At 41.2% G+C, this 13,375-nt stretch overlaps 1 protein-coding gene across 3 annotated transcripts in view; it reads right to left on the reverse strand.

Moving 5' to 3' along the window:
* Positions 1-13,375, reverse strand: part of FNDC3B (fibronectin type III domain containing 3B) — a 183,516-nt gene that overhangs the window by 135,901 nt on the left and 34,240 nt on the right. For all 3 annotated transcript variants that reach the window (XM_058844077.1, XM_058844079.1, XM_058844080.1), the window contains 2 exons: positions 10,393-10,531; positions 2,570-2,645 (listed from right to left, as the gene is read on the reverse strand). In XM_058844077.1, the coding sequence (XP_058700060.1) occupies positions 2,570-2,645; positions 10,393-10,503 (187 nt within the window). In that variant the 5' untranslated portion in view covers positions 10,504-10,531. The remainder of the gene's footprint in view (positions 1-2,569; positions 2,646-10,392; positions 10,532-13,375) is intronic.

The raw sequence follows: 13,375 nt of genomic DNA on the forward strand, positions 1-13,375 counted from the left end.
ACAGCATCTCTGCTATTGCATGGGGTGGAGAAGGCAAATCCTGAGCAAGTCAGACAACTCCTGCTGAGAGCACCTGGAACTGTTCAGATGCTTCCCTGAACAATTCACCATGTGGACTGTGCACTCAAGGGCTGGATTTCTCTGGAAGACCAGGTTTGTTGTGGGGTTTTTTATTTGTTTTCTCTTCAAATCTGTCTTCTCAGGGAAACCACAGACCCTCTCCATGTCTACTGACCAGCTGAACTTCTCCCAGCCACCGCATTGTTTCCAAGAGCTGCCTAATCCAGGTCCAGACCATGATCTACAGGGCTTATAAATCATTGCCTTAAACAAATCACCTTCAACTATATGCAAAAAAAAACCCTAGGAATGAAGAGGGCACTTGCTGCAACATCTTGCATCCTCAGTTATAAATACATATTTATTCCTGGTTTTTTATTATTTAGGGGTTATTATTTTTTAAAGTTTTCACTAATTATCTTACTGCTGTAACCCCCAGGAACTGGGAAAAATTTTTGTATTTGAGATTTCTCCACCACTCCAAAACATCAGAAACATTCAAATGTGCATCTGTTCTTTCTGGCTTAAAACAGTGATTACTCAATTAGTGGCTAATTACACTTCAGGGTGTTTAAAATAGAGGATATTCCACAGAGGTTTTACTCAAAATGTCTTTCTTCCAACCTTGCTAAGACAAATGAAGATTCACTAAGTCATCTTGTCAGTTGTTTTTGCCTCAGTCCTCTAAAGCACATCATCACCAGCCACACCACAGCTGTGGAGCCAAACAGGGTTCTGGACACAAAGTGGGGCTCACAGGATTTCCAGAACTGGCTCCAGGAGCACAACCTGAAGATTTCATGCTGTTTATGAAAAGTCATAAGCAGAAGAGTTAAAAAAAAAAAAAAATTAAATTATTCTACATAAGCAAAGTTAGCAGTCCCTGCAGAACAGTCACATGCCAAAGGGAAGAGCTTTCGTGTATCCTGAGGAATTTAGTGTTACCAAGCATGACATCTCAAGTTTTTATTAACAATGTTCACTCCCTGAACTCAGGAGAATCACCCAATTTGTAATAAAGCAGTCCTTCACACTCTGAATACTCAGCAGCACATCTTCTGTCATAACCCCGAGTACGTGGCAGTACGGAAAAAGCAAGTATCATCTATTCCACAGGGAGCTACCAGCCGAGAGACACTGCCCAAAAAGAGACTTTCATGCTGCCTTAACATAGAGCTAAAATTATTCCTTATCCTGCTAATCATAGTGCAATGTGGGAGCACTGGAAAATGCATCATTATTGTCTGAGTGCTGCCCTATGTATAGGGAATACATTCACCTTTAAACATACCAAAAACTCTATCACAGGAGGGAAAAAAGACACTAAGTTTTGTGGAGCAAGGGGGTGTGTAATTTCCAAAAACACTGCACACAAAATAAGCCTGTCTTTTTATAATAACCTCAGAGCATAAAACCAGAACTGTCACAAATCCAAATCTTAGTATATTTGCAGGCTGATTACAACAGATCTACTGCAATAGATCACTTTTAAATCCCACAACTGCATGGTAAGAGCAGCTTTACCAAAAGAAGAAAAAACACCAAAAAACAGCAACACAGGTGCTTTCCTGTGTTTGAAGTACAGTTCAGCAATAAAAATATTTTACAATAAAGTAGGATCAGAAGCTTTAGCTTGAAAAGAATATCAAGAACTTTCAGGCCAAACTGAAAGGGTGTATACAAATAAACATGAGCCTTGGCACTCAATATTGCAGCTATAGCAAATAAAAGGAGATAATATTATGCTAGAAATTCTAAATCAATTTTATGAAAGACTGCTGATGAGTACCAAACAAGTCCCACTGGCACAAACACGTTAAATTACTGGGAATACAGAACCATGAGGTTTCAAGTTGCATTCATTTAAATACACTGTCTGAACACCACTTTGAGCATGAATAAAATTATAAATAAATGGGGTCATAATTATATTTGTAATGGAAATCTTTCATGTACTAAGCCAGAATAAAGCATTCTTCTCAAATAAAAGGAGTAGCCAGCTTTATTCCTCTGTTAATTGCCACATGGACCAATTTCTTACCACACAGCATGTTGGCTATAAATCTCAACAAGCAGCTTTAAATTGCTGTTATTATTGCTCATCAAGACCAAATAACCCTGGATGGTGTTCAGGGAAGCTTCTGTAACGTCTATCTCAAACAACTATTAATTCATCATTTCCACGGGGATGCAACTTCAAGCAAGAACCACCCACCTTCCACTGTTTAAATGGAGGGGGTGTCACAGAAAAGATGCAAAGAGGCTGCAAGATGGGACTGATAAATAACAGAAGAGAGAAGAGAGAAATCCTCCTGAACTTCCAAGAAATGCATGACTCATTCTGAGATACTGAACTCCTAGAATACAGAGAGCAGCCACGTCTGCAAGTTCTCCTCCCCAGTGCTTCAGTGCATTTTCAGAGCTGCACATCACATTTTTGGAGAGATGACAGAACAGGTATTCCATAAAGCAAAGCAGTGCTCATCCATGTGTTTGTGTATCCTCTTACCTTGGATGCACTGGAGGGTTCCATCCTCAGCCCTTATTGTAAAGGTTTCACCTGGATTAACTTGAACCAGAAAGACCTGCAGAAAGAAAAATAAACATTTATTTCGCTGCAACCTCCAAAACTTAAAATTTCTCCGAAAATAGTAACTGTGCTATCCCTTTCCTGGCAGAGGTGGGGAGGTAGGGAGGGAACAGACTGGCATTTTATACCTGTGGGTCCCAGACTCCAGGAGTGGGCAGAGATCTGAAACCCAACTACTATCTGCATTTTAAAAGCTGAAATGGAGATGTAACTGGATTGCATACAGGTGAGAATTATGGCTTTGAGTTCCACACCAAAATCTTGAGGGGGTATTTAACTTGGCCAAATGCTGGTAGCTAAGGACACAAATCTTCAGACCACTGGCACATGAGAAGAGAGAGTGCATAAACTCCAACATGCAGCACCAACCCTTAATGGGATTTCAAGTTCACAGGAATAAAAGCCTTTTTGCTGTGGGGAGTTGATCTGTAATGTTTTCAAAAATATTTATTTCAGTTTTGCCCATAACAGATCTCAGTTAAGCAAAACCTGTAGGCAGACATACAGTTCAACAGTTGCAGACAGAACCAGTAATAAACTATTTATTAACAAATATATTTTTAAAAAAAAAATAATAAAACTATCACCCCAGTCTCCCATTGCTGAATCCTGCAGATGATGGGATCACACAAGGACCAGGAAGCACCAAAATATGTCCCAGTTCACCGTATCTTGTATCATCTTTACTAATTTTCAGGTGCCTGAAACAATGGGTTTAAAACCTATGATTTAGAATCCTTTCTTAAATGGACAGTTTCACTGGGAACTGGAGACCATTTATCCCACCTTGCTGCTTGTGAAACTTTCAATAAAATACTTTAAACACACTTCTGCTAACTGCTTTGTCACAAGTTCAGTCAAGATATAAATTAAATTTTCAATTTGTACCAAGATTAATCTACATTTTTTTTTTTTGGTGAAGGCTCTTTCTAAATTTAGGTCTGGTCTTTATATTCCAGCACATCTGCATGCAGAATTTAATCATTCAATCTGGAAAGAGAGAATTTGAATTCATGTTGTGTTTCTGAATTCCTTAAGCCAAATGCATAAGATAATTATTACCTAGATGACCTTTTGAATTACAGTAATCCTACAGAAACCCATTATTCCACCAACATTTTTAAAGCACAAGCTGGAAATCAGAAAATGACATATGAAAGCCATTATGTTGTCTGCAACAATCATTTCTCAGGGAGCACTGATCAGGGTGGATCTGATCCAGCATACAGAGCACAATAAATGGTTCAGAAAAGATAAAAGGCACAAAGCCATTCCCTCCCTAATCTCCGAACAATCAACATTTAAGTGACAGCATTTAAGTGCTCTTTTGCTATGAATAGGCGTGAATTATCCACCACAGGACATGGGCATCAGGTCAAAAGAAGAGCAGAGCAATGCAATGTCATCCAGTTTAATAAAAAAATCCAAAACAACCAACGAACAAGAAACCAGAACACAAAGAGGCCAAAAATAATAGAAATATTTCATCAGCTCATTTCCATTACATGTCTTAACCAACAGCTGTAAAGCTGGTTATTTACTAACAAACTTGATTAACATAAATCAGAAGCCCTTGCACAGCTTTACAACTTTGGAACGTGGTCCAGCTCCTCAAAAACTTAGGGTCTGTAACCCTAACTAAGACTGATGCCCCATGCATGTAAAGCTCCATCCTCTCCCTGGAGCAGGACAGACAGATTCCTCTTCCTACACAAGGCACATGCCTACCCCAGAGTTACCAGAACATTTAAAAATTCCTGTCCCAGGAGTTCATCACCAGCACAAGTGTCCACATTAGCACACCTGTAGATGTCCCTTAGAAATAATTCCTTGGGGTGCTGCATTTAAAAAAGGTGATATCCCCAATCACAGCTGTTGCTTTTGATGGTCAAAAAAATGAAGCAGCAGCATCCTTGCATAAGAACACAGGGTTTTAAGACAAACAAATTTGTTTCCTGAAGAGCAGCAGGCAAACAGCCTTGTCCCCCCATCACGAGCCTGGGGCAGAGCCTGGGACTGATCTACAGCAGCTTCTACTAAAATGTTTTCGATATGGAAATAACTCCTTATTGACAGATGCTCAAATCAGCCACCTTTGGAGCCAAAGAAAACATTTACAGGCTGTTGCTGGGGGAAGGCAGCAATATCAAGAGCAAACAGGAATAGCCAAGGTGTGACTGATGTGGGTCAACATGGAGCAAAGGCTGGGCACAAAGAGAGGAAACGAAACCAAGGTGGCCCCAGACCCAGGAGCAGCAAACAGGCTCCTCAAGGCAAGATCCTTCCAGAGGCTGCAACCCAGCCCCTCCTTTCCCAAATCCGGGGTACTGGGATGTTCCCCATAATCCATCCCACCAGCCAGTGCCCTCTGCAGTCCCTCCATGCTGCACACAACCCCCCAAAGCTCACAACTGCACAGCACATGTTGTGTTAGACATGGGGTACCTTCCAGCCAACACCCTTGACTTGTCCCAGTTGCCTGAGACAAATAATGGCAAGGCACACTGCAACCTCTTTTGTTTATACACACTGAGTATATAAAACTAATTCCATGATTTATTTTTCCCCACGTCCTCATAAACAACAAAACCATATTCTGCAGCCTGGAACTCAGCTTCCCTCTTTCCTTGCACACAAGGGATCTTCATGAGAACGCCGGGTTTCTAAAGCTTTTAATTAAAAAATCTGAGAAAAGTAATAAAAAAAGTGTAAAGATAACATCTCTATTTTAATGAAAACAAACCCAGATGATATTTAATTGTGCTATGCCTCTTCCAATATTCATCATCCCAAGCAAGCACAATTAGGAGATGGCAACAGAGGAGAAGAGCTTGAAGGGTCACTTGGAGCCCTCTCTGCTGGCTAGCAGCACCTCCAGGGTGCGGTCTCATGTCCGAGGTCATCCCAGCCCACTTTCAGTCCTTGGCCTCCTCCCATCCAAAAAGCTGGAGCATGTGACAGCTGGGAGCAGGGCATCAACAGCACAACCCGAGAGGATTTTCCTTCCCCCTAAAAAGTACTCAGATCTTTAATTTAGCAGTTTAATCCACTTGGTGCTGAAGCCCAGCCGTACCTGCTGCATCCACAGAGAAATCCTGTTATCTCCATAATGCTCTTTTTGCATTTATTTTGCATATAAGAATGTCATTCTATTTTATTGTAAGTCATGTTTGTTGAGTGATGAATGTTACTAAGTTGCATAGCTACTATAAATATTTATAATCCCACAGAGTACATCCAGACTAAGTTTTCATGACAAGCCAAGCACGTGTCACTCGTGCCTCCCTTGCTCCCACTGTCCAACTCCCATGGCCAGGGGAAGCAGGGGAAGAGACTCAAGTGCCCACAAAGCTAATACAGGCATAAGCCGAGGTTCAGAAATAAATAAATTGACTCTGCGAAGTTTTGGACTGGATATTAGGAAAAATTTCTTCCCTGTGTGGGTATGGAGGCCCAGAGAAGCTGTGGCTGCCCCTGGATCCCTGGCAGTGTCCAAAGTAAGGCTGGACAGGGCGTGGAGCAGCCTGGGGTGGTGGAAGGTGTCTCTGCCATGGCAGGGGCTGGAACGAGGTTGGGTTCAACATCCCTTCCAATCCAAACCACTCTATGGTATAAAACTGTATATATTGTGGGAAAACACTCTCATACAAAGGCAGAAATGCCACCTGATAAGGACCAAGGGCATACACTATTATCTCTTTTATACACTACTGGTTTACTCGTGCAAGAGTTTAAGCCCACAGAAGAGAATCCACACTCAAGTCAGGCCATCATCCCCCACCTGCTCTGTGGCCCCTCACAGCAGTGAGCAGGATGACGTTCACCTGCTCCATGTGGTGCAATTCAGTCCCAGTGCTCACTTCAAGTATTTCCCCCTTATGAGAACATTTTCCTTGCTAAGGTCAAAGAGCTACTTGCAGGGTTTAGGCTTATTAAAAACTTGAATTAAACAATTTTCCAGTGTGGTGAATTTTCCCTTCCATGAGATACATCATGCTTCATACAGCTGGGGAATGCAACATCATAGGCAACGCTTGGGATCCAGCCACAGGTTCCTCACAACTGCTTTAAACCATTAAAATACATTGTATTCACAATTTCTACAGTACATAACTTGTGGAATGCATTGCATGTTTTGGGAAAAGAAAATAAACAACAAAACACAGAAAAACAAGACAATCACTTGTATGTATCCATTCTGTTATCTACTTCAAAAGACTGTGCCCCAGATCCCAATGAATTCCCAGGTGCATCCCCCACAGGAAGGACCAGGGAACTCACACCATTCTGTGCTCAATACTCTTCTCAAGAACACATCCCTTAATCACACAGAGCAGTCAGGATAAACACTTTCAGCATCTCTTCAGTAAAAAAAAATCAGGGAATATGCTACATATTAAACAATAAAGCTGACTTCTTAAAATTAGTACTTAAAAAAAATAGTGTCTGGCCTTAACCTTTTTATTTTTTGACTGGAGAAAAAATAGAGGTATTGATAGAGGCATGAAGCAATTCAGCCAGTTTACTGTAATGCTCTTTACAATAAAACCCACAAGTTGCAGATCCTGAACCTCCTAATTTATCAAACCTTAAAATACATATACCAAAGAAGTAGTAAAAATAAAACAAATTAATAAATTGAGAAACCATGAAGAAGTAACTAAATTTTGGTAGAAAGTTCGTTCACTCAGTTCAGGTGCTGTGGCTCAGTAAAAAACCCAGCTAAAGTGCTTTCAGCTGTTTGCAAGGTGCACAGACTTGTTATGCTATAGGAAAGTACCAAATCTTGTTCCTCATTCAGCTGCACTCTTGTCTGCCTCATTTAAAGCCTGTGACCCTAAAAGACAAGAACAAGCACACAGCACTATGTGCAGTGCCTAACCTTAAGCCAAGTGGTGAAACCACAGGGTTGGTAAACACAGCTTTACAAAGAGCAGGCAAGCAGAAAACCTGCTGCACCTCTGCAGGTGCAATGAGTGAACCAAGCTGAAATAAAACTTCCCCAACTAATTAGCCCAACATTCTGTACAGATGTGCTGTAGCACAGCTTGCTGCCCCTCCACTTTATACTCCAAGCTTTTTAGAGCTTGCAGTGGAGTACCTACAGGAAACCATTGAAATTCTTGGACCAAAAGGTTAATTATTGCTCCCTGAATCCCCTAAGGAGTTACAAGTGGATTAGAAGCAGAAACAGCTCTGGAAGCAACATGAAAGCATTAAACACAGTCAGCAGTAGTGGAAATAAAGTGTGGGAAACTTAAAAAAAAAAAAGCTAGAAATGCCATTTTCGATAGTCTAGGGGAGAGGGATTACTGTCAAGCAGGCAGAGACATTCCTTGCCCTGCCTTGTGCAGCTCTGCAGCCCTCACTCTCAGGAAGATAAAGCAAGTGGATGTTCCCATGCAATTGCCTTACACTGCAGGCCTGTTCGCTGGCAGATTTTTTTGCATCATTCTCCAGCTGGCTGCTGGCAAGGCCAAGGTGTTTCACCAGCTCCAGCCTGCTTTATTCTACATGTATAAGAACAGGTCTTTTGAGGAAAGGCTTTTCCCTAGAGCTCAGCATTTCCAGGCACAGCTCCTAATGCAGCTCTGTGGTGCTGGCACAGCTGAGGTTTCACAAATCCAGTAACACATGAGGGTGAGCAAAGCCAGCATGCCCAGAGCAGCCCATCAGAAGCTCCACTCTGTCAGCCCCAAAGCACGAGGCACTGACCTGCCTGCTGGCCACACTGCAGCCCGGAAAGCTCCACACTCCTTGTCTTCCACCAGCTCTGCTAGGATGCTTTCTCACCATCAGCCTCTAATGGAGACTGTAATTACACCCTGTAAATGTGTGTCCTCCTAAGGCTAGAGCCTATTTATGGAGTCATATAAACCATCTTTCTTAAGAAAGTCATTTCTATGTGAATCTATCCTGAAGGCTCTTCCCACCTTACAAGTAACTAAAATAAACTTCTTTCAACAAACACTTAACACTTGTTTCCATGTTAAGAGCAATTAACATTTTCTCTTAACAAAATTAACATTTGCAAAGATCAAACAAATCATTTATTCCAATTTCATTCCATTTTTAGACCTGTACTTTTAAAAAACAAAGACACCACTGAAAGGCTCAGGATGAAAATTATAAAGCACAGAGGTAGTTAAGCTTTGCAATAGATGAGGGCACATCCAGACTAGAGGCCAAATAAGTCCCATGGAAAAACTATCCCATGGAAAACTATTTCAGCTACAGGTACTTCAAGAGATAAGACCTAAAAGCATCATTCAGCAAACACACAGAAGAGGGACCTGGCCCAGAACTGTTCTACTGAGTTGTGCTTGCATAATGCAGCAAAAGCAAGAAGCAATGGGCTTCCAGTGCACCTGCAATTCTTCTTAATGCAAAACATTAGCTGAGAAACTACTTTAAAGGCAACAGAAGCATCTGCCAAGCCAGGCTGCTGAATCATCAAAGATGGGGAAATTGAAAGATTTGGCTTAAAGCACCATCTCAAAGGAGGGCTCAGAACAATTCACTTATTCTTTCTGTAATACAGAAGGACCCACTGACAGGACAGTCTGACCTGGTAAGTGGTTTCCAGCTAGGAGGAAAGTGTATACTTAAAGAACAATTATCCTTTCCAGCATGAATAAGATTGTTCCTTCATCTAAGCATACGAATATTGGGCTTGGTAAATACAGCCACTGAAAGAATTCTTTTCTCTTTTTTCAAGTCAAAGCACACTTTGCAAAAATGACTTTAAAAAAACCCAAACTAATCACAACAATGAAAATCCATGTCATAATGAGATTTCAGATAACTAAAAAGGACTTAGAATCTCACCAGGAAAGCAGAAATTACTCTTCCTCTTGAGGTTGGCCTAGCTCAAAACACAGCTTGGAAGGAGGAACAAATGATCCAGAGAACAAGAAGTAACAGAATGACCTTTTATACCAATTCAAGAAGAACAGCTTGCTTCTACCTTCATTACAATACTTTGCTGAAATTTCTCATGTGAGGAGAGAACCAAATTGAGTGATACAAAAATATTGCCAGGGCTGATGCTCTCCAAAGAGACACCTTGACCCCAGATGACATATTTGGAAACCCACCACCCATCAGCTTGAACCCCCAGGTATTGTGACATGAAGGCATCACTGTGGTCTTATGATCAGTCTACCAACTTCAGTTAAAGCTTATTAGAGAGTATCTCCCAGAAAAAAAAATAAAAGCAACTGTAAACTTGCCTTTGTTTGAAAACCCACTCAAAATTCGCATCTGCTTCTTATAATGAAGCACAGGGTAGTACAGAGGCCTGCTGGGGAAGGTATACTCAGGTAAGCAAAGAATAGTAGACATCACTGCTATTCTCCATTTCTTTGGTTATTTCCATTTTTTTTCCTAATCTCAGCATTTTCAAAATCTTAATCTCACCACAAATGCTAGTAAAATGTCTGGACAAGAAAAAGCACAAGTAAATCATAAGACTAACTTTCTGCAAAGCCCTCAAATACACAGCATTTATAGCCACAGTTTCAATTCCACTATTTTTACTTCAATGAACACACATGCAAACAAACAGATTCAATTTCACGGTACACTTAAATATTTGTTTTAATGTCTCCTCAGCGTAAAGGCAGATGTCTACATCCCCAGCAATACTCTGCAATCCCTAATGCTATGGAAAACCATTTTCCCCATCCTGAAAGTATCTTGTTGACCCAGAAATAGTTGATTTAAGCCAGGCAGTTTCTGACCTGCTGTGATCCATCGCCATTCACGATGTGAGGCATCATGGCCACCTCCCCGTTCAGCAACGGCGGCAGCTCCAGTGGGATTTGGTCGGTCATCATCATTGTGACGTACATTCATGGAGAATTTTCCTCAACAGACTTCCTGCAAGAGAAAACATCAGTTAAAGACCCTGCAAAAACCCTGCTGTACTTCAGGTCATTCTGCCATTCAGGAGCTTAAGCAGGAGCCCTGCTTTTGCAGCAGGAGGCGTACGGGAGCTCAAGGCTCTGAACGGAGGTTTTAACCATTAGAGCATGGGAAGTCAAGTTTCCATGCAAGAATTCCAAAAACCAAGTAGCCAGATTTCCACTCTTTGCCACAATTATAAAACTCAGCCCTCACTGCTGAAATGGGCAGGTTCTGAGACACTTAAATCACAATTCCACTTGCTGCCACAGCTCTTGGAACTACATCACCCACACAGTTAAGACGTTACAGCAATTTCACTCAATAGCCACACTTCAAAGCCAAACACCTTAATTTTCTTTCTAGGGCCCTGTAAACAGTGTGAACTACCACTACAAAACAAAGACCAGACACTTGACTTCCACTTAATCACGACCCAAAAGGATTAAGGCTTCTGCTGGAGCAGGAGGAACAGCACATCCTCAATGTTCTGAACACCCTGTCCTAGGAAGGGCAACAGAAAACAATGACATCACACAAGGATTTGTGAAAAATCACACATCACTTCCAGCACACCCTCCCCCTTTCACAGCTAACTGGTGTGATACATGAGCATCAGTAAAACCATGAGAAGCTGCCTTGTAAAAACAAGTCTTAATTCAGTGTTAAGGGTATCATCATGCTGGTTTATGGGGCAATAACACAGCTCTAGTGAATAAAATGGATGATCTCATCACATAGCTTATCTAGACTTCTGCACAACTCCTAAGCAAAGTAACCTCACATGTCCAGTGGTGAACAGCCTCCTTAGTACCTCTCATGCCAAGGAATCCCAAAGTCATCCTGAATAATTTCATATACATCCCAAATTCAAGTTAGAAAAAAAAATATGCTGTGACTTAAGTGGCACCATAGGTGATCAGCTGGCATAAGATGATCAGAGTACACCAGCTACAGAACGGGGAATTTTTGGCAAAGAGCATGGGACACAACTAGAGACCCATAAACCAGGAGCTTAATTCAGCTGCTCCAAAGGGGATGAAGGACTGAGCCACCTTCACCAGGGCTGAAGCATCCCATTCCATGGATGCTGCAAATCTTATATCCCCTCAGGCCCAAATCCTGCTAGACTTCAAATCTTTTAGTTGAAATACACTGTCTTCATTTTCATCAACCTCTCCCAGAGCTCAATGTAATCCCATCATCTGCACAGCCTCATGATCAGAAAAATCAGCCTGACCAAGAGCTGCTCCTCCAGCTCCTGAGGAGGAGCACTTATGTGATTTAGAAGTGATGGCAGTGCCCACACAGACTGAATCACATCTAACTCCTCACTGTCATCAAGTGGGCCCCTTCACATCTAAGCAGAACCAGAAGACTGAAAGTACATTTGTTTTTCAGAAGATGTACAAACCTGGCAATGTGACCTCCAGCCACAAAGCTCAAGACCAGCATTTTAATTTAATTCAGTACCAAATTTAGCACAACTCTCACAGCTCTTTCCACTGTTCTCATCGGTGAGAAAACACCACTTTTCTAATCATCACTTCATGAAGACATAAACAGAGGCAATGTATTTTCATCCACCTTTAAATTAAATCCCTCCTTTTATCCAAGACTCAATTACAGGACAGAGGTTCTCCAGAAGCCTGAGATACAGTTGTTGTTAGGATGGTACATCCTAAAGCTTTTGCTTCTCATTAATTCACAGTTTGAGGTTTTCATTTCAAGAAAGATGCAAGTCCAACAACAATATTCACAGGTGTTGGGATTTAGGGGTGGAGGAGGGAGAAGAGTGGGGTAGTGAGTGTGACATCACTTTTTGAGGGTTATGTTTAACAAGGAAGAAGAGAATATGTGAGGTTTTGGACCATTTCTTATCTGCTTGGGATTAAAAGGACTGAAAGAGCTCAGTAATGAACACCAGAGAGCACAAAAATTAATAGCTTTCAATGGAAAACTGACTGATTTAGTCAATAGCCAGTTGGACCTCCAACTACTCTGGCTATATGTGCAGTTATTTATGCATCTATAATTGGTGTGTCTACAAATGTATATAATCACATTTAAAGTTTATCTGTAGAGAACACAACGTTCATAAAAACTATTTAAACTAATACAAAACAAAACCTCAATCCCCAAACAAATGACACATTCATTTAGTCTGAATCCAAAAGCTGAGCTTTACCAGTTTAAGCATCACACTATTTCCTTGATACTATTTTCTTGAGGAAAAGAAACCCCATACTATATAGCCTGAAGCAACATATTTTCCTAGTAATATTTCCATTCCAGGCATAACAATGGATATGTTGACATTTATTTGCTACGTGTCATTATTTAAAGTGTTGCAGCTACATTCCTTTTGCTTTATTAATGGTTTGTCACTACAGCCGTGTCTACACTTGCCTCACTTGAAAGGAGAAAACAAAAAAATAAGAAAACAAATAAAAAGGGCTTCCTCTATTTGCCAGGTCTGGTACAACCCCACCAGAGATGATACCAGCAGCAGTACCGGCTACAAGGCACAACCATTGGCTGGATTTTTTGGCAGTATTTCACAAAGATGTACCCCAGGCAGAGTTAAGACATCTACCATGAGACTGGCAGACTTCACTGCAAAGCCAAACCCTTTGGAAACAGGCCTCATGGACTTTTTGAGCTTATTTGTTCAACCATCCTACTTAAATTTATTAGCCATGCTCTCACACTCCTCGTAAAGCCCAGGGCTCCTCCTTCCTCAGGGGATACAACGCTGATTAATACAAAGAAATTGAGGTCTGAACACAAACAGTTTATTTTTCCTTCAAATTGGGAACA

This window comes from Poecile atricapillus, chromosome 8 (genome assembly GCF_030490865.1).
Source record: "Poecile atricapillus isolate bPoeAtr1 chromosome 8, bPoeAtr1.hap1, whole genome shotgun sequence".
Classification (NCBI taxonomy): domain Eukaryota; kingdom Metazoa; phylum Chordata; class Aves; order Passeriformes; family Paridae; genus Poecile; species Poecile atricapillus.